The sequence below is a fragment of the Tachysurus vachellii genome, chromosome 15 (genome assembly GCF_030014155.1).
Source record: "Tachysurus vachellii isolate PV-2020 chromosome 15, HZAU_Pvac_v1, whole genome shotgun sequence".
NCBI classification, from domain to species: domain Eukaryota; kingdom Metazoa; phylum Chordata; class Actinopteri; order Siluriformes; family Bagridae; genus Tachysurus; species Tachysurus vachellii.
Genome location: NC_083474.1, coordinates 19493674 through 19513976, shown reverse-complemented (window position 1 = coordinate 19513976; position 20303 = coordinate 19493674). Strand labels below are relative to the sequence as shown.

The following is a 20303-nucleotide window of genomic DNA, read 5'->3' as shown; positions in this document are numbered from 1 at the left end:
CACCGTGAACACACACCCAGAGCAGCGGCCATTTATGCTGCAGCGCCCTGGGAGCAGTTGGGGGGGGTGGTGCCTTGCTCAAGGGCACCTCAGTCGTGGTATTGCCGGCCCGAGACTCGAACCCACAACCTTAGGGTTAGGAGTCAAACTCTCTAACCATTAGACCACGACTTCCCTCAAATGTGTCCCAGTGTGCATTTCTGCCTCATGACCACTCTTCCTGGATACATAGGCTCTGGATCTGCCATGTCACTGATAAAATGCTCATTGAAAATAAACGAATAACATTTTTAAAAAAAAGTGAAACAAACATAAATATTTAAAAAAACTTTTCACTATAGATTAGCTCAGTTCTCACCAATCCCAACTCCAGTGCTGATTTACATCCTAATATACCTTGTTTACACAGCACAATCTCTCTCTCTCTCTCTCTCTCTCTCTCTCTCTCTCCTGAACGCAGACTCCTCCCCTTCCTCATCATACACACACATTTACACACTCCTTGGCTGGCTTTGCACTCCTCCTCTTCTTGGCTTAGTCAGTGCATGCTGAAGCCTTGTGTTGCTTGTGGCAATTCTCTGGAATCTGTGATGATAGCACTCTCGCTTGCTGCCTTCACACACACACACACACACACACACACACACACACACACACACAGAAAGCAGGGAGAAACACCGGTGTGTGTTCACCTGAATGGTTCACCTCCGTCACTACGACCGCCACTGGATCGGATTATCAGCCACAAACTAAGCTGCAGGTAAATTACCGAGATTTGACTCTTGATGTCTTTTCAACAGATTTTAGTTTAGAGGAATAGAAGTTTGTCTCAGAGAAGCTTTCTGACTTTATGACTGTTGTTCAGAAGGAAATCTGAAATAGAACAAATGTATACATCTCGATTATGCAGATTTATTTGTAGAAGAGTTTGAAATGCATAAAGTTTGAGAATAAAATAACAAAATCAAGAAGAAAAAACTGCTACTTTTGTACTTGTAAGTGTTTTTTATCTTTTCTTTTTCTTTTCTTTCTTATTTATGACAGTGCAATTTGTTTTTATTACTTTTACTCAAATTGATTGATTATTTAAGGTCCTCATTAGCAGGTAACTAAGATGTTCACGTGTAGATTCGTATCAGTTTGTACAGATATTCCGAGACAAATGACAGAAGAGAAACTTTCTCTGCGGTTATGTGTGTTAAATGAGATTCCTGTTGATCTTCCTGCGGTGGCATCATCCGTTTGGCTGTTTTGGCTGATCTTTCCTTCCCTTTTCTGTAGTCGTGAATAAGGAGGCCCTCTTTCACAACGGATTTAGAAAGAGGGGCTGTAGGGAAAGAAGTGGACTGAGTCGATCTTAATCAGTCTTAAACCTCACGTTTCCTAAGGAAGAGGAACATATTACTTATTTCCTTTGAAAAGGGAAAGTCTTCCTGGTGGTCGCTGTGTTTGTTGTGCAAACACTGTCATGTTGAGGTTATATCACACACACACACACCCACGCCTGTGTGGGACAGTTCAGGGGTATGAGTGTGTGACCTTGATTCTGGCCTTGCTCGTTTATCAGCTTCTGAAGGTTAAAGCCCTGAGGTGTGTTATCCTCTCAGTTCTTCGGGCCAGTGTATGTGTGTGTGTGTGTGTGTGTGTGTGTGTGTGTTTGTGTGTATTTGTGCTCATGTGTACATGCTTGATAAGACCTGGCCAGATGGCATATTCTCACATTTGCTGTATTAAAGGTAGACACAAACAGAGAAGAAAGATTTTCCCATTTTCCACTCTTTCTCCATGTGTGCTTGGGCTTGAGCAACACTTTATCTCACACCCTTTATCTCAGGTATGACACTCATGACTACAGTATGATACAGACATATTGAGAATTCATAACTTGAAACCCTTTTGCTCAAGTTTCAAAGAATTCACACGATATTTTACAACAGTTTTAAGTAGGAACAGTGTTCATATAAAAAGAAAAGAAAATCTGCCATCCTTAAGATTTGTTCTAATTTCACGTGAGATCTCTCTCCAATTCTTGGTGCTTTTTCTTGTTAATTGCCTCATTCGATCCTTCTTGTTAGCACATTTTATCTCAAACGTCCAGTATATATATATATATATATATATATATATATATATATATATATATATATATATATATATATATATAAAGAATAAACACTTGGCAGTGTGCTTGTCGAGGAGAATAAGAAACGATAGACTATTTTCCAATAACATCACATACAGTATTTTTTCCCCTCACAGCAACCAGCCAACATTAAGAATAGTTTATTAACCAATGATGAGATATCCTATTTTTTTTTTATCTATTTCTAGTTACATTTGATGCAGAGGCTAGTTCCAGTATTCGCTTATTATAGCAATTTCATATAGCAAACAAATACAAATACAAATTTTTCACTAGCTTGTCATATTACAGAAAACCCGGGAATTGGTCAAAAAGCGGTCTGTCCTTTGCTGACACTGGAGACTCCTTCATTAAATGTTAAATAACCACTTAGTTTAGTCAGCATATCAAAGACTATATGTTTTACTATGTTTAACAACAAGATTTCATGCAGACAAGAACCTTCGTGTCGAATGTAAACGTGTGATTTGAATGACAGCTGGTGCTATTGTTCACTGTGAGGTTAAAGGAAATGAATGAAAATCTTCAGACCAATCAGAATCAAGCCTTTTGCAACTCTGTTGTTAGGATTAAACTCTTCACTTACAGCCCTTTCATTACAAACGCTCGTTATGTAGACGACAGTGTCTACCATATACTCTGTTGGCCGGTGTACCACAAACACGTCGGTGCTCCGTCAGCCCGAGGCGTCAACAACCAATTATTATATAGTTGTGGCATATCCTGTCATCCCTTGGAGGAAAAGCATCCTCCTGTTTGACACCCCTGCTGTCCCATAGCTGCACACATGATGCACTTTAGCCGAGGTGTCAGAAAGGAATGCTTCTAAATTTCCTGACGCGTCTCCTTTAGTTGAATGTATGTGTTTTGTTGAGGGTAAAGCTGTAATGAGGGGGTTAGTCCGCATGCTAACCACAGCCTGGCCAGTGCCCTTTAACTGCTCTGATGAATGGACTGATGCATTGTAAATCAGCCAGTGGGGGAAGAAATGCTGGATTCCTCACGCCGCTGATGTCACTGCCATCGTGCCTGTAACAGATCCAGACTTGAACACCTCAGCTGCAGACAGATGTTCAGCCTCAGAGATTTTCTCTTCCCCCCTCTCTAGATCTCTTGCTCATGGCCATAAACACAATCAGCCAAGAACTTTTTTTTCTTTTTAACACCTTGTTGTGGAAGCGTAATACATTTTTCTTTAGCTAATATTATGGCTGTACGTTTTATGTAACACAAATGATCCTTATTGATTAAGCTTTCCATTTCCAGAATTTTGAAATATTCCAAGATTCCTTTTTTTTCATATTCCATTTTTCCATTTTATTTATAGTAGGTACACCTTACTAGTACCGGTGTGGTCTTCTGCTGCTGTAGCCCATCCGCCTCAAGGTTCGACGTGTTGTGCGTTCAGAGATGCTCTTCTGTATACCTCGGTTGTAACGAGTGGTTATTTGAGTTACTGTTGCCTTTCTATCAGCTCGAATCAGTCTGGCCATTCTCCTCTGACCTCTGGCATCAACAAGGCATTTGCGCCCACAGAACTGCCCTCACTGGATATTTTCTCTTTTTCGGACCATTCTCTGTAAACCCTAGAGATGGTTGTGCGTGAAAATCCCAGTAGATCAGCAGTTTCTGAAATACTCAGACCAGCCCGTCTGGCACCAACAACCATGCCACGTTAAAAGTCACTTAAATCACCTTTCTTCCCCATTCTGACGCTCGGTTTGAACTGCAGCAGATCGTCTTGACCATGTCTACATGCCTAAATGCATCGAGTTGCTGCCATGTGATTGGCTGATTAGAGATTTGCGTTAACGAGCAGTTGGACAGGTGTACCTAATAAAGTGGCCGGTGAGTGTATATATAAATTAAATATAAATTTAATAAGAAATAATTCATGTTATTATTTATATTTTGAGCTTTTCTATTTCTCTAAACCTTTTTTTTAACAATATCCGTATCTATAAAATAATATAATATAATTCAGTTGAACATGTAACCTATATGTGATGTTTTAACCAGTTTTTTCTGGCTAAAATCCACACACCTAACCACTAGACCAATTTTCATATCTCAAAATAGTTTTATGTTTGTTGTTATTCCGAGCATTTTTTTTTTTTGTGGTGCTGAATTCCTTCACGCTTCACATTTTCTGCAAATTCAAACAATCCATGTCCAGTGCATTTTGTTGTTAGGGCTGAATGAAGCGTAACATTGGCTCATGATAAAAAAAGATGATACAACATAAAAAACCTGAAACAGCAATTAACATGATTGGCTTGAGAGAAAAACAATCTGAACTAGGTGTTATGTAGTCTTATGAACACCGCCCTTAATGTGACCTGACTTAGCTCCTCTAAAGCAGTGGTTCTCAAAGTGGGTCCATGAAACAGGGCATGTCCCCATGATCCATGACTGTCACAAGTTTTTATATTTATTATTTATTTATTATTGTGTTCTTAATCATTATCATATTGAACTGAATATTTGAATCAAATGGGTTTAATCCAAACCCTCAATAACACAAAAACATGGTGGACTGTAAATAATGTGAACCTGAAACTGCAGCAACAAATACCTCTATGGCTTCAGTGAACAGACAAAATCTTTTAAAGTTACATATATTACAGTAACGATACTAAGATTTTAAAATTTGGGTTATGTTTGGAGGTCATCTGTACATTTTATTTATAGTTTATTGGGTCCTTGCTCTAGAGCACTGGACTTAGACCTCATTCCTGAAGCAGTATTGTAGAGTTTCATTCTACTCTATTTAACACACTGTATTAAGTCAATTTGCAAGACCTAAACTGAGAACCCCTTAACTTAGCACAGGCTTAACTGGTAAAGTACATTGTTACAGAGACATGTTATAGTCTTATAGCCTCTTTAATGATTTTTTGTTTGTTTTTCATTTGTTTACAGACTACTCACAGTTCCACATTTTATTGACCGGAATCGTCAAGATGTTTAATCATGCTAAACACATCAGGACTTGGCCTCCGACAAATATTTCTTTGGATATACCTTGTGACTAGTACTGGACTATAGAACAAGCCATGGAGGGTCTGTCCATGGTCAAACAGGAGGGACAACCAACCTTGTCAATGACACCACCTGCCGAAATGACCTTTTCCGTACAGACGGCTGGAACAGACATGAACGATGGACGTGAACCTATGAGGAACACTCGCGTTAATGTGTTGACTCAGAATAATGAGATTTGTGGCAAGAAACGGTTCTGCCAAACCGCAGAGACTAAACAATGTTCCTCATTAAACCAAAACACTAATAATAGTTATTCTCTTCCAGCAGGACAAGTCTGTGCTTCACATGATAACGATGTGAAAATGGGATCTACTCCAGATTTTCTCAAGCCAACACAGGAATACATCAATAAAACTGGGACTTTTGCAATTGAGAAGGCATTTAAGAGTCAAGATAGATGGAAAGTGGAAAGTAAATCTGAATATGATCTAAATGGTTGCAACGAGTTTATATGTCCATCACCAGAGGACAACCACAACCTGTTAGCTTCAGAAGTTCAAGTAGACACAGCAGCTCCATCCAAAGATGTCACAACCTCCAAGGAACTCTGCACTTCTCCCTGCCCTCCCCTCGTTCCATTCCCAGAGAGCTCCATTATCACATCTGCAAAACCCCTTTCTGTTCCTTCCTCATCCAATGGAGGAGCTGAGTGTCCCCGAATCATCAAACACAAACCGAGTTCTATCACTTTTGCAGATTACGATTGTACATCAGGTCTCAACCAAGGGGTTCCTGAGAGCTCAGATTGTGGTGAGTCTTCCTCTGAAGAGGATGATGATGAGGATGATGATGTTTTTACAGAAATGACTCAGATCAAGGAGATCCTTCCTGGCTATAGACGCAGAAGAGTCGAACGAAGGAATGGAGTTGGGGGAGGAAGAGGAGAAGAACGAAACGGAGAACTGGACTCAGTTCGCAGGTTCAGTTCCTCTACTGGCTATGAGGCAGAAGCAGAGAACAGTAGCAAGGAGGTAAATGCAATCATTTATGTATTGTTTATGGGATTTTAGTATTCAGCTTAGGCCATGAGGATGCTGAGTAACATTTTAAAAAAATTTTAACTGTATTTCTGTTCCATGTACATTAGAATATGTTCATCTCTATAGTTAGCACAGCATATGTGAAATAAGCTATCTGGCTAACATGAGTTAGCTAGCTAAAATACAGGGAATTTTTGAATGCTTAGACTCATTTTATTGTCACATACCTTAGAACTAAAGAGAAATGTTTTTTTCTGTAAGTATACTGTTTTTAGCAGAGAGACTGTAGCCATTTAACTAAGCTAGCAAGCGAGTTAAAAGGCAGTCTGGAGCAAAAAAAATTCACATTTACATAATGCTACGCAGGCAAGCATAATTCTACTGTACATTTACATTGTACATTTGCATATATGTACATACACATACACTGTTATTTGATATGGGTGCTTACTACCGTATATTAGCCAGCTAGCTTGTTGTACCCTGCGAACCAGGAACCTGGCAATTTAGATAGTGACATCAGATATGTTTCTAAAGTGTTTTTTTGAACATGGTAAGCTTATTATTGTTAACACAGAGTCTGAAGTGTGAGATAACTAAAACACAAGCTCATTTTAAAGGGAAAATAGTTCTTTTTACAAGTTTATTATTGTTAGCAAAGAGTCTGTCGTTTGAGCTAGCCAGGATTCAATTTAGCTAGGTAGTTAAAAAGAAGTCTAATTTGTGCGCTTACTAGCAAACATTAGCAACTATCTTGCCGACATTGGCTAAGTGTTAAACTGGACATGTTTCTGAAACCTAGATAATCTGAAACCTAGATTATCTTCCTAAAAATAGAAAGTTCTAAGTTCTAATTTCCTATGTTCTCCCATGCAATGTTTGCAAAAAATTCTGCAGAATAATCTAGCCTGATAATATAATCTAGCTATCTTAAACACAAGCCCATTTTGAAGGGAAAAAAGGGTTCTTCAGTCCTCTGGGTTTGTTATTGTTAGCAAAGAGTCTGCAACATGAACTAGCCGACTTGCAATGTCCATTATTTATTACCTGTGTTCTCTGTATGTTTTCGGTATTTAAATTGTGTGCTTACTGGCTAGCTAACATGGTCATCTAACATGGTTTCAATCCACATCACTTGTTTTTAAGGCACATGAAATAGTGCTGCTATTGTTTTTATTTTTTTCACTGATTTATTTATTATCTAAGATTGTTTTCAACCTGGTTTATAATAGTTACATAGACTATACAATGCCAGAATATATATATTTTTTTTAAATTTCCACTTTCCCACAGACATCCAGTACAAGACAACTAACAACTTTTTTACACAGTGAAGGAAGAGCTAGATCAGATATCAGACATCATTATACAATCAACAACACAAGACCAGACTAGTACGAATTTATATTCTATCATTTAGCAAGCTTTTCATGTTGAAGGCTGTTCAACAACACATTAGCATCTAAAGTTTTTCAATAGAGTAGTGTGATGTAAACACAACCTGTTGTAAAGGAATTCGGTAGCTGTCTTCCTCGTCTCCTTCATCTCCTTCTGTCAGACCAGATGGTTGTATTGATCTATGACTCCCTTAAATCAGGGAAGATTTGTGTCTATTTCCCCAACCCCTTTCCCTGACCTAATGATTAGCAATCTGTGTCCTCTTGTCCTGCTTGTGTTTTAGTGTATGGCTTTAATGAACAGTGGCTTATGTATGCAGGCTTTAACTCTTGTTTAAAAATTACAGATACATATAATTGTATAACAGGTTATATAAGGACATCGGTGAATTCAAGTGATTCACTGTGAATGTGGAGGCTGTGAGATGCATAAAAAAGTCATATAAAAATAAAATGAAATAAAAAAAAAAAATCCACAAAATACTCTGATTTTCCGCTAATTTATGAATTATTGCATAATTAATTAATGGTGCTTGCAAAGCAACATTCTTACTATCCTGCATACTCTTCCGGACAAAACTTCGGCGCGTAATTTGTCCCGCAGCTTTTGTCCTAGACCCATGAATGAGGTGTCAAATCGACCGGCTCATTGAGGAGAGGTGTGCTATGACTTTTATAAGCGATCCGAGTACCGGTACTTCCGGTACCAGGTCTCAAAGTGGCCTTTTTTCCCATATCCCATTTTGATATGTCACATGTCCATGTTGTGCAAATTTTTTATTTTCACATGAAATCACGCGACGTCACGTGACTTCATCAAATTACACGTTCCCCTCATTGTTCTGAACGTGTAATTTGATGAAGTCACGTGACGTCGCGTGATTTCATGTGAAAATAAAACATTTGCACAACATGGACATGTGACATATCAAAACACTCAGCACAATGAGGGGAACTGCCTCACATGTATTCTGGTCACGTCACGTGACGTCACGTGATGTCACGTGAAAATCAAAATTATCACAACATGGACATGTGACATATCAAAACACTCAGCACGATGAGGGGAACTTGCCACGTGCAAGCACCATTCACATTTTCTTCAGGAAATGTACGTTCTAGTTATTATTACTGCTGTATTAAATCAACAACGAATCTGATGCACGTTGTCAGATTTGCTGTTCAGTTATGTAACTGACCTGTAAGATTTTTCTCATACGTTCATAGTAGAGCATAGTACACTGCAAAAGTTTGCAAGCTTAATATTTTCAAATGACATAAAATCTAACTGTCTTTCACAATTCATCTACACTAAATAGAATCCCAGGGCAATATTTTGTCATAGCTGTCTCCATCTCCAAACACCATCTTGAAAGCACACTTTGAACTGATATTAAATATGAGGCATGCGCTTAGGAAGAATGTAATCAACAAAGGATTGGTGTGGAGTTACTTTTACCACCCCAAATTTGATCACTTTCCAATAACACCACATCCTGAAGGCTTTTATTCCTCTTAAAGCCCAGACATTTGCCAAAGCTAACAGTTTAAAAAAAAATAAAATGATCAAAGAACATCATACTTTTTTTTCAGCCAGAATTGAATGTCCTATTAATAACCATTTTTTTTTATCTATAAACAATCATTGAAATTTAAATCAAAGACAGCTAAGATATAAAAAATACAACTCTTTTTTTTTTTCCAGATAAAAACGTGAACTTCTCTGTCCTCAAGACTTGTCTGAAAACTGACTGTCACTAAGAGTAACACTGGAGACTCTTTCTAAGAATATTAAAAAAAAATAGAAAAAAAAAATCACATTATGTAGAAAGTCCCTGTTGCTATAGAAATGATAATGTACAAGCACATTCATGTTAAATGGAATACAATTTATTAGAGATGACCAATCAAATCCAGCATTTTGTGATGATGAAGGAACATCTGAAAAATGACGTGATATAAATTGAGGGTGTACAAACCTTTTCTCTTGACTGTATAAGGACCAAAATCAAAGTGGATCACATTATTATTTGACATTTTCCTGCATGGAACAGTATCATTTTCTCTTTGTGAAACAGAGGGTTTCTGAGGGTTTCTTTCCACTGAATGTTTGTGATAGTCCAAAATATAAATGATCCTAAAACAGTTTGCACAGATGTACAAACTCATACAAGCCCAGTATACAGTGTAGAGCAAGCAGTGCAAGAAAATGTATAGTCTCTATTCATTTGGGAGTTTTTCCAAATCTGTTTTTTTCTTTGTACATATCCAAGTCCTGCTTTGTTACGCACATGCTGTTCTCTCTCCTGCTGCTCTTACAGTACTTTGCTCATACGTGTTTTAAGATTGTGTGAAAGAATGCCGTACCTTTCACAGACACGTTGACCTTGCATCGTTTGCACCTACTGTACTCCAGACATTCCAGGGCGATTTGCTGAGTCCAATGTCTCTGGTTAAAAGGAGCGTGAATGTAGAGGATATGTTGTGGAAACCGTTTTATTGAGAGATACTAGGGGGTTTTGAATGGTACTATTGTTGGTCTTGGTATTAAATTACGTACACGATTTGGAGCACGCTTCACAGAAACCAGGGTCAAGAGGTTTCATGTTGTAGCTCTGTGCCATCACCATCTGAGGGCGCCATTCCCAAATCTTAGGAATTGCAAGCAACATCCTCAGAGCAAAAAAAAAGATATCTATATCAAATCAGCTGATGAGAACATAATGGCTAGTTTTCACCCTTGATATTTATAATTAAGTAGAATTAAAATGCCTAAACCAGACGGTGCTCTTTGTGGAGCGTCTTGTATGACTTCATCTCCTCAAAATCTTCCATGACCCAGATCTGATGCGTTTAAACTAGCACGTAATGGCTGGTGGCCTCTTTTTGATGCATCTTCCTACCTCTACACAGTGTCCTGACACTCTCAGTGGGTGGTATGGCCATGGCTGGCAGCCCAGAACAGTGCCACAACCGGCCACTTAACTCCTCATTTACATGTCAAAGAGCCAGCAGTGAGGTTTCCAATGTGGCTAATTTGCAGTGATACAGTTATGGTCCTCACTCATTCTATCCTCTTCTGAAGATAACAATGATGACTTGATCTGGAGGGTTGACTCATGCCAACCCTGTTGCCATGGCGAGTGTGTGTTTCACTATTGACGAGTCTGAATGAGGGGTTGAAATGAATCGAGGCTACTGTCCCGAGTCCGAGGATGGAGCAATGCTAAAATTCCGGTCATTCCGTACAAGAGATTCCGAGAAACGCTTTGTGTGGCTTTTGTACTGTTTCTCTATTTGGCTTCAGTTTACTGGAAAAGCTTGAGCATGTCCTTGTTGATTTTTTTGTGTTAGCCCAGCCCATGTTAGATGGTTAAATATGATTCCTTACTTATAGGTCGTTTAATTGGGCTATGGCTCTGGGTTACTGGTCAAAAGGTTGGGGGTTCAAACCTGAGCATCACCAAGCTGTCTCTGTTGGGCCCCTTAACTCTTAACTCTGCTCCAGGTGTGCTGTATCATGGTTACCCTGTGTTTTGACCCCAACTTCCTACACTGGGATATACAAAGAAAAGAATTTCACTGTGCAGTAATGCATATGTGACAAATAAATGCTTCTACTTCTAACATAAGATCGGTTGAATGTATCAGACACGCTGTGAACAATAGATAGATATATAGATACAACTTTATTACCATTGCATAGTACAGGCACATAGCATTCATTCATTCATTCATTCATTCATTCATTCATTCATTCATTCATTCATTCATTTTCTACCACTTATCCGAACTACCTCGGGTCACGGGGAGCCTGTGCCTATCTCAGGCATCATCGGGCATCAAGGCAGGATACACCCTGGACGGAGTGCCAGGCGAACATGCTAACCACTAAGCCACCGTGCCCCCCCCAGGCACATAGCAATAAAATGCCATTTAGCATCTTCCAGAAGTAGAAAAACTTTTGATAATGTATTAATTTTATAATGAACTCAGTATTAATGCACCATGCACCATGCATCAAACAATAAACTGTTACACCATCCATGGAAAGCTTTAATCCTGTCTACACTCATTAGCACCCGAATCTTAACGTTAGCGGACTATGTTGGAACTGTGCATTGCGAATATTTTTTAAATAAATATAATTATTTATTAAACATCATATTTTACCATATTGTTTTCCTTTTGTCAGTCTCTGCTTCATTTCATCCCCATAGCAACCTTTACCTGTGACAAGATCACTGCAATACCAGCATAATACTGGTTTATGGCTTCATTATGTGTTTTATACATTGAAGTATGATGTGGTTGGAATTTGGTCAATTTTAAACCAGTTAGGTTTAAATACTAGTATAAATGATAACTCAATGTATAAACCTGACCTTACACTTTGTATCATTCGTATGACTTAAGTCATATAATATAGTGTAGATTTGGGAAACCATATTAGGTTTATTGTTTAAAAACTGAAAATAACACTAAACAATTACATTAAATATGTTGCCATCAAATATCTAAAAAAGTTTAACAAGGCGTCCCAAGATTATACAGATATAAACATTTCTATTCTTTTTTCTGTGTCAAGGGCTTTGTTGGTTCGTCTCATAGAACGAAGACAGAGTAACGCTAACTCCTTGACAGAGGTCGACTTGAACCTTCCTCTCACCAGCTTTGACCCGAGACCACCCTGTTTCTCAAAAGTCAGTCTGGGATTTCGCCAGCTTTTGGTCATTCCTGTTAGCTTCAGCTTGAGCAAGCCACTTTCGCTTGCCGAAGGTCAGGCATCTGACCCTTGAAGAGAGTCTGCTCCCTGTTCAGTATGCCAGATCAGGTTCTCATGGCCACACAACAAGCATGGCTTCTGTCTTCTATGAGTTATTAAGAGTCACAGATACTGCCGAAAACAAGCAGCCGAGTTGAAACAATCCCTAGGAGACCTTAACTGAAATGTTGTCTTCTCTCATTCACTTGGAAATTGTAAAAATGCATTTATTGTAAAATTAGATGCTTTGTCTTAAGCATCCATGTGAGATTTTATCAATTATTTCTAGCATTTTATGTACATTAAAGTTAAAATGAGTCAACGTAAGTGAGTATTTAACTCTGACTCACCCCCGTCTGACTCGCCCCCGTTTCATCTCATAAGGAAGCCCTGTTTTTGGGGCCTAATTGGTTATGCCTCTTAACATTGCCACATTCCATGGGAATTTACAGGACTTGTAGTCTCAGGCCCTCAAACAAGCCCAGTAGCTCAGCTGCCTCTGACAAATGCGTTCCACTTTGGCATGACACCCATCAAAAGCATGATTGTGTATAGATGAGAGCAAGCATTGATGGGAGGAGAGCTGTTTGCCCCGAAGGCTCGCAGAAGCGTGCTCACCCCCCCAAACAAATTCCAGGAAATGCTCAAACATCCCGGTTTGTAGTATGTCCTTGGTGCTACTAACTATTGTGAGATCTTCCTTATAGTCAGATATTTCATCCTCTTCCTCTTTTGCCACTTACTGTGTAAAAAGAGAAGGGGTCAACTATGTTGATTTATCACTTGGTGACTGAAGTAGCTGTCTCTGATTTATAGCTGTAGACTCCCTGGATTCCCAAACACAAACGATGTCTCTGTGCAGGATGGGGGTAGTCTATTTATACCCTTGTCTGCGGGTGTCTGGAGAGTAGTGAAAGCTTTCAAGGGAGGAATGCCAACAGGCTATACATGGGCCACATGGCAGTCAGCAACTCGGCGTTTGTTTTGGTTTGATCGGAAATCTCTGTGGTGTTACGTCTTCACAGATAATCTAATGTTCAAAACTGTGTTCTTGGATAGTGGAATCTGAAAGACTTCATTGAACACCCAAGCAATAGAAAAACACCCTTCTAATGTGGTTTTCTACTATAAGTATTAGGATTAACCAGTAAAGTTATTCCTGATTTAGGATTATGAGTAAAGGGTTTTTTGTGGTTATGGTTAACCAGTAAAGGTTTTCCGAATTAGCACTAACCAGCAAAAGTGTTCCAGATTAGAATTAACCAGTAAAGCTGTCTCAGATTAGGACTAACCAGTAAAGGTGTTACCGATTAGGAGTAACCAGTAAAGGTGTCCCAGATTAGGACTAGCCAGTAAAGGTGATCCTGATAAGGACTAACCAGTAAAGGTGTTACAGATTAGGACTAACCAGTAAAGGTGTTACAGATTAGGAGTAACCTAAAGATGATCCTGATAAGGACTAACCAGTAAAGGTGTTACAGATTAGGACTAACCAGTAAAGGTGTTACAGATTAGGAGAAACCAGTAAAGGTGTTCCAGATTAGAACTAACCAGTAAAGCTGTTCCAGTTAAGGACTAACCAGTAAAGGTGTTACAGATTAGGAGTAACCTAAATATGATCCTGATAAGGACTAACCAGTAAAGCTGTTCCAGATTAGGACTAACCAGTAAAGGTGTTACAGATTAGGAGAAACCAGTAAAGATGATCCTGATAAGGATTACCAGTAAAGATATTCCTGAATATTTATTAACCAGTAAACTTATTGCAGATTAGGATTAACCATTCATTGTTTTTTCTTGCCTGCAGCAGTCTCCTCTTAACCTGCTGTCTCCATGGTCCGACTCTATGAACCAGCTCATGAAGAGACTGGACAGGCTCAATCTGGACATTGAGGAAGCCCTGAGCACTAGCTCCTCCCCTTCTGACACACCCTGCACCACACGGAGACAGACAATGAATGATAAAGCTTGTCAACAGGTTAGCAACAAACTCCCTGTAACTTTTGGTAACTCTCTATGATTATTTTGAGCCATGACCCACAGTACCAATCACAGTTTTAAATTATATGAAGTCCAGAATGAAGTCCAGAATGAAATGTCTTTAAGCAAGTTTCCTGTTTTTTATTTGTTAATTATTTTTTTTTCCAGTCAAGCAAAATACATCGGTGTGTACAGAATCCATTTATTTTCCAAATTGCATGCTACAGTATATTGAACTAGATTTGTAAAGTTCGCCGTGACAAACTCTGATGTTGGCTTCGACGAGGCAAGTATTCGCAAAGGCCGGTGCTTTTTGGAGGGGAGTGAACATAAGGGTCAGTGTTACTTTTGGAGGCAAGTGGACAGAAAGATAGGGTGCCAAAACATTTGGAGGCAAGTGAAGACGAGCATGTGACGTCATCCGAATACTCCTGGGGAAGTTCCCCTCATTGGGCTGAGTGTTTCGATATATCACATGTCCATGTTGTAAAAAGTTTTTTGATTTTGCATATTTGGGGGCGGGGCTGCTGGACAACCGGAAGGCCAGTCGGTACACTGATTTAAAAGTTTGTTCAGAGTATCACCCTAAAGGAGCTGGCTGAGTTTGGTGTAGATAGTTCGAAAGCTTGCCGAGTTATAAACCTCCAAAGTTTATAATGGGAGTCTATGGGAAAAAAGGCCACTTTGAGACCCGGTACCGGAAGTACCGGTACTCAGATCGCTTAGAAAAGCGCTTACAAACTTCAGACCAGGGTCTATAACATATCCGAATTTGGTGCATGTGGCTCGAAAGCTCTAGGCCGCATTAAATTTTATAAATTTTTGTCTAAGCTGAAATAGGAAAACAGAATGTTAGCTTCTACAAAACCAACATAATAAATAGAAGAATCAGTCCCTGAGTTCTGGTTATAAGGGTGCTCTGTGGATTGAGTTGTGTTTCAATGTAGGTTTCAGAATCATAAGCAATCCATATTTGTTTCGAGAGCATTTGTGTGACAACATCTATAAACTGACGGATTCATCATCATCTCAAAAGCACAACGAAATCAACGTCATTATTAAATCTCCTCTCGACTATAAAACCGCGTGAACGCCGTCACATAAAGCGGCTTTCCAGTTCGTCAGTTTTCTCGCCAAATGTCGCTGACAAAGCCAATTTATAACAAGTCACGCTTGCTTGAGCTGTAATCGATTCCTGAAGTGGTATGAAGTAGAAATATAGGTGGATTTTACAGCTTTTCCTCAAACAGGTGGCCTCATAAAAGCTATGCATATAAATCAATAGTGCGGTTATGGACAGTTTTACACACTTATGTTTTCAGTATCAGCCAATAGAAATATTTCAGATGCTTATTGATATTCATCCCGCGAGACAGTGTCTGGAAGGGACATGACTTTTGATACCAAAGTGTGTCAGATTTCTTAGTTGTGCCATTGCACGTAGACATCGTGTCCTTGTTAAAAAATGTATTTTTGTTTTAATGCCCTCAGACGACATGCTACAGTCTGGTAAAGATTGCACAGGACCACAGGGATTGAGACAGAAGTCTATTGTGTTGTCAAGCTTCACCAATGGGAACTTTCAAATCTACTTCTAAAAAATTCCGCATTGAACTTGTGACACGTCCAACCCATAAAGCAGACTTCAGAAGGAAACAAAAGTGGCTTTTGGTTCCTCATGAGTGTCTGACAAAGCGCCTGTTCTTCAGCCACAGCTCTGTTGCTGTGTTTGTGTCATTCGATCCACTTGAGATACTTTGAGCGATACACGTCTCTCAGCTACCCTGACTAGCATTACTAGTTCCCAGCAATCCAAGGTCTATTCTGAGAACGTCATATTTTCGCCCGCTTTTTTATCTATTATCTATTTTTTTCCTCTCAATTCTAATCTTGGATGTTTTTGGCTTTGGCTCTGGCTTGGATTCTTTCCCTTGTCACTGAACTCTGTTCTGATTTCCTCTTTCCCATTACGAGTCCTCTCCAAAGTCCATCCTGTCCAAACCGTCTTTCTGTGTGTGGTGACTGTGGTTCTGCTGTCATTACAGAGCACGACAGAATGGGGATCAGAGGGAAACCAAACCCTGAACAATAACAGGATTGCTAGAGGACCAAGCTGGAAGGAATGCCATGGTCAGGATATCTTCTTACCTAACTCTTCCTCTGTGACCAGGGCACGTCCCAGAAAGACAGAGGTATGTGGATGATCTCACTTTATTGAGATTTCATAACTCTTTGTGCTCTGTGTAACAATGCATACTCTGAGCAATGTACTGGTCTCTGTCAGATAAAATAATAACGTCAGGAAATCACGTGAACTCGTGCTTTAGTGGCATTAATGTGTAATCATGGGATGAAATGGATTATATGGAAATATTTAGTTAGGATTGTATATAACAATTTAGCACTACAAAAGGATTATAAATAATATTTAAATATTTGCAAAATTTTCCACACTGTATATGTACAGTATATACAATCAGGATCGAAATTATTTAATAAAATATTTAGGTTTATACCTCAGGACATTCTCAAAATTTTATCAGATATGTTTCTTATCTTTATTTGTTATTATTAATTTATTTCACATTATTGATCCTAATATAGATTTTCAGGGGAAAAAACTGATAAATATTAGCTGGCATGAGCTACAATCTGTTTTTATTTCACACTGAGTGACATAAAAGTGATAAGTAATGAAACTCTCAGATTTGAACACATGGTAACGGTTTCTATGACGCCCATATTTCGAATTCATTACAATTGAATAGAACTAAATTCTTTGTAAGTTACTAAAGATTCTTAAGTTTTATTATTCATAAGAATTTTTATATCCACTCTTATACATCATAAAACTTAATAATGGCATAGAAACTATGTCTTGACAACTTGTAATCATGTTGTACTCCAAGTGTCACTTTTCCTCCAATAATATTTGTGGAATATTTATTAACATGAATTAAAAATATTATACGATTACATTTATTATATAATAAATATTAATATTATATTTTTATTAAACATTCTTAATACATTTTTAAATATTAATAAAAACAGAACAGCATAAATGTTGCCATATTACATTACAAACTCTATAAATAAATAAACACACAAACAAATAAATAAATAGCATTTTACAATTTCTAAGTCATATATATATATATATTATAAGGAATAAATTAACATATGCACTTGATCTCTTACAGTTTGACATTTTAAATGTTTATAATGCGATGATAATTACATTACGTTAATCCATAGTACAGTCAGTTTATAAACATTCACAGATTATAATTAAATATTAGTATAATATTAGTAAAGGTTTTTCAGAACGGCACATGACATTGTAATTAGTAGTGATAATCGTTCAAGATTAAAAGCTTTGAGAGGCACAATTAGCATTTGATAAAATGCTAACAAGGAATTATTAGCAATTTACACTTCCTGGTATAAGTGCTGGTATAATGATTTATGAATGAGGGCTTCATAGGAAGTGACCACTGAGTGAAGGTAAACGGTGCGATGTGTGAGGGTTGTGTAATACATCTAGTGTTTTGATTTTAGAGCAATTTATATGTATTTTTATAGCCAAATTTTGCCTGACATTTTGTTGTTCATCTCCTCAAAAGTGATGAAGTCAGATGATAAACGAAGGTCTGTTTTCAAAGCTGGAACACAGAGTCGATTATTTTTGCTCAGTGACAGGAAATGAGAGAGAGAGAGCGAGAGAGAGAGAGAGAGAGAGAGAGAGAGAGACAGACAGAGAGAGAGCGATAGAGAGAGAGAGCGAGAGAGAGAGAGAGTGACTACTACTGGTCCTTAGCAGCAGCATTTTATATTAAATGTCATTTACAGACACAGCACAGCTTGTAAATTTCAGCTCTGAGATTCACAGTGGCTGCATGTTATCTGCTTAAAGAGGAAGGAAAGAATGAAGCACTGGTGAAACATTTAGCCCGACTCATACAAAGCCAAGTCTGTATTTGCAGTTTGTGTTACGCATGATCAAGAATCTACATTAGAGACTATTAAAGGCTTTGCCAGATCTGGTATTTGCAAGAACACATAAGGTTGCTTTTCATGCACGATAGAAATTTACTCTTCCTGATTGTTGATGTCTATTAAAGTAAAATGCCACTCTAACACACATGAAATAGGTTTATATTGAAATTCTTGTCATGTGTATGCAGTAGGTGATAATTTGTTGGCTTTCCTTATTCCTGTAAAAGGCTAGCATTAGTGTGTTAGCATATCTTGTTCTTGCTAATGTAACTAAACTATTTCATAGGGAAAAGAAATTCAATATTAACTCTGAAAATGAAAGTCTTCACTTACCATTTCCAAGTGACATCCTGTGTCATATTAATGAGAAATACAGCATAGAAGAAGCTGAAACATTGCTACAAACACTGGATGTAAAGTTCCAGAATTTGCATAAAGCTAAACAACATACAGAGTTGTACTTGGCTAAGTACCGATCTCCTAGCTAAAGCGCATGATGACATTAACGATGGTGATCTTTTCTAAAATATGGCATTCATAAACAAACAGCATTATCTAAATGGAGATACAATCCAAAATGGAAGTTTAAAAAAAGATAATGTTTTTGGGAACAGAGATCTATTGGCCAAATAGAGAAACCTAGGAACCTGAAACCTGTTTTTAAAGAGTTTAGTCATGGGTTAAGAGAGTTCAGCGGTACTGTTTAAGTTTCAGTATAAAAGCTTATAATAATAATAATAATAATAATAATAATAATAATAATAATAATAATAATAATAATAGAAATAATAGAAATAATAATAATAATAATAATAATAATAATAATAATAATAGAAAAACAGTTAACTTCAGTGTGTCTATCTGTTTATGATCTGTGGGAATCTTATGCACCACAACGTCGTGCACATTTGGTTTCCGGCTGCCAGAGAAATCCAGCTCATGTTGATGTTACATTGTGTTTCCCGGCAGTCCTCCAGGCAAAGAGAAGGGTAAAGGTTAGGCCATTAACAAAACTACAGAGTTTACAGCTGCTTCACTTCCAACTTCTTTTGCCACTTCATTTCATTGCAAAGGCTTCAAAAGCTCTTTCCCCCATGTTGTTTCCCAAACACGATCAGATGAGCAACGCTGAGTCTCAATGAGCACGATATCTGTGGGAATCCAGTTCTTTTCCGTTCATCTGGCCAGATGTGTTTGTTTAATCTTGGAATAGCTGAGCATCGTGGCACTGCTAGGTAGCCTTTTTATTTGGTGCATGGGAACATGGCTACAGATTTCTGAAAAGGACTAAGGAGGCCCACTGGTGTGAGAATGTATGTGTGTGTGCAAGCATTTGTATTTGTGTGTGCCAGTTGAAGAAGGTAATTGGCTTGGAGGGAGTAATAGAATGATTTGGCTTTGGGCCCTCTGACAAAATGAAGTCTGGTTCTCAGAGAAGCTTAGCAGGTCACAGAGCTTCAGAGTCGTTCTGAGGTTGTGGAGCGAATGAATAGGCTTCAGCACTCACAAATGAGAAATCTGAAACTCTTAAGGCAGTGCAGTGATTTTTACCAATTGTAGGTTCAACTTGATTTGTTTTACACAGCCAAGTCTCAAACAAAGCCTGGTTCCTGCCCCCCAACGCTGTCTGACGTCACAAACTGACTGTCGATTGTAGTGTCTCTGCTACTGGTTGCCTTTTTTCAGTACCTGTCAGGTGTCGGTGTTCAAATCTAGCAAAAAAGTTCTCCTTATGTATGGAGGTTAATTAAACCTTCACTTTCTGCAACAGTTTTCTTCACATTTTTTTACTCATTTTCACCAACGTCTGCTCATCTGCTATAGCTTGCTAGATATTTTTTAAACAGTGAAATAGTACAACAGACAGATAAATATAAATATATAACATCAGCATAATAATAGTAGCTAGGCTAGTTTGTTTGGTTAGATCCCTGACTGAATACAAATGCATATTCATGACAGATGATTATACTAAATATTACATTTAAAGAAGA

At 38.2% G+C, this 20303-nt stretch overlaps 1 protein-coding gene across 3 annotated transcripts in view; it reads left to right on the top strand.

Moving 5' to 3' along the window:
• Nucleotides 1–537: 537 nt before the first annotated feature.
• Nucleotides 538–20303, top strand: part of stard13b (StAR related lipid transfer domain containing 13b) — a 113308-nt gene continuing 93542 nt past the window's right edge. Inside the window, exons 1-4 of one of the 3 annotated variants that reach the window (XM_060888099.1) lie at nt 538–760; nt 5066–6159; nt 14138–14308; nt 16356–16502. In XM_060888099.1, coding sequence (XP_060744082.1) covers nt 5200–6159; nt 14138–14308; nt 16356–16502 — 1278 coding nt within the window. In that variant the 5' untranslated portion in view covers nt 538–760; nt 5066–5199. The remainder of the gene's footprint in view (nt 761–5065; nt 6160–14137; nt 14309–16355; nt 16503–20303) is intronic. The other 2 variants (XM_060888100.1, XM_060888098.1) reach the window with 2 other exon arrangements.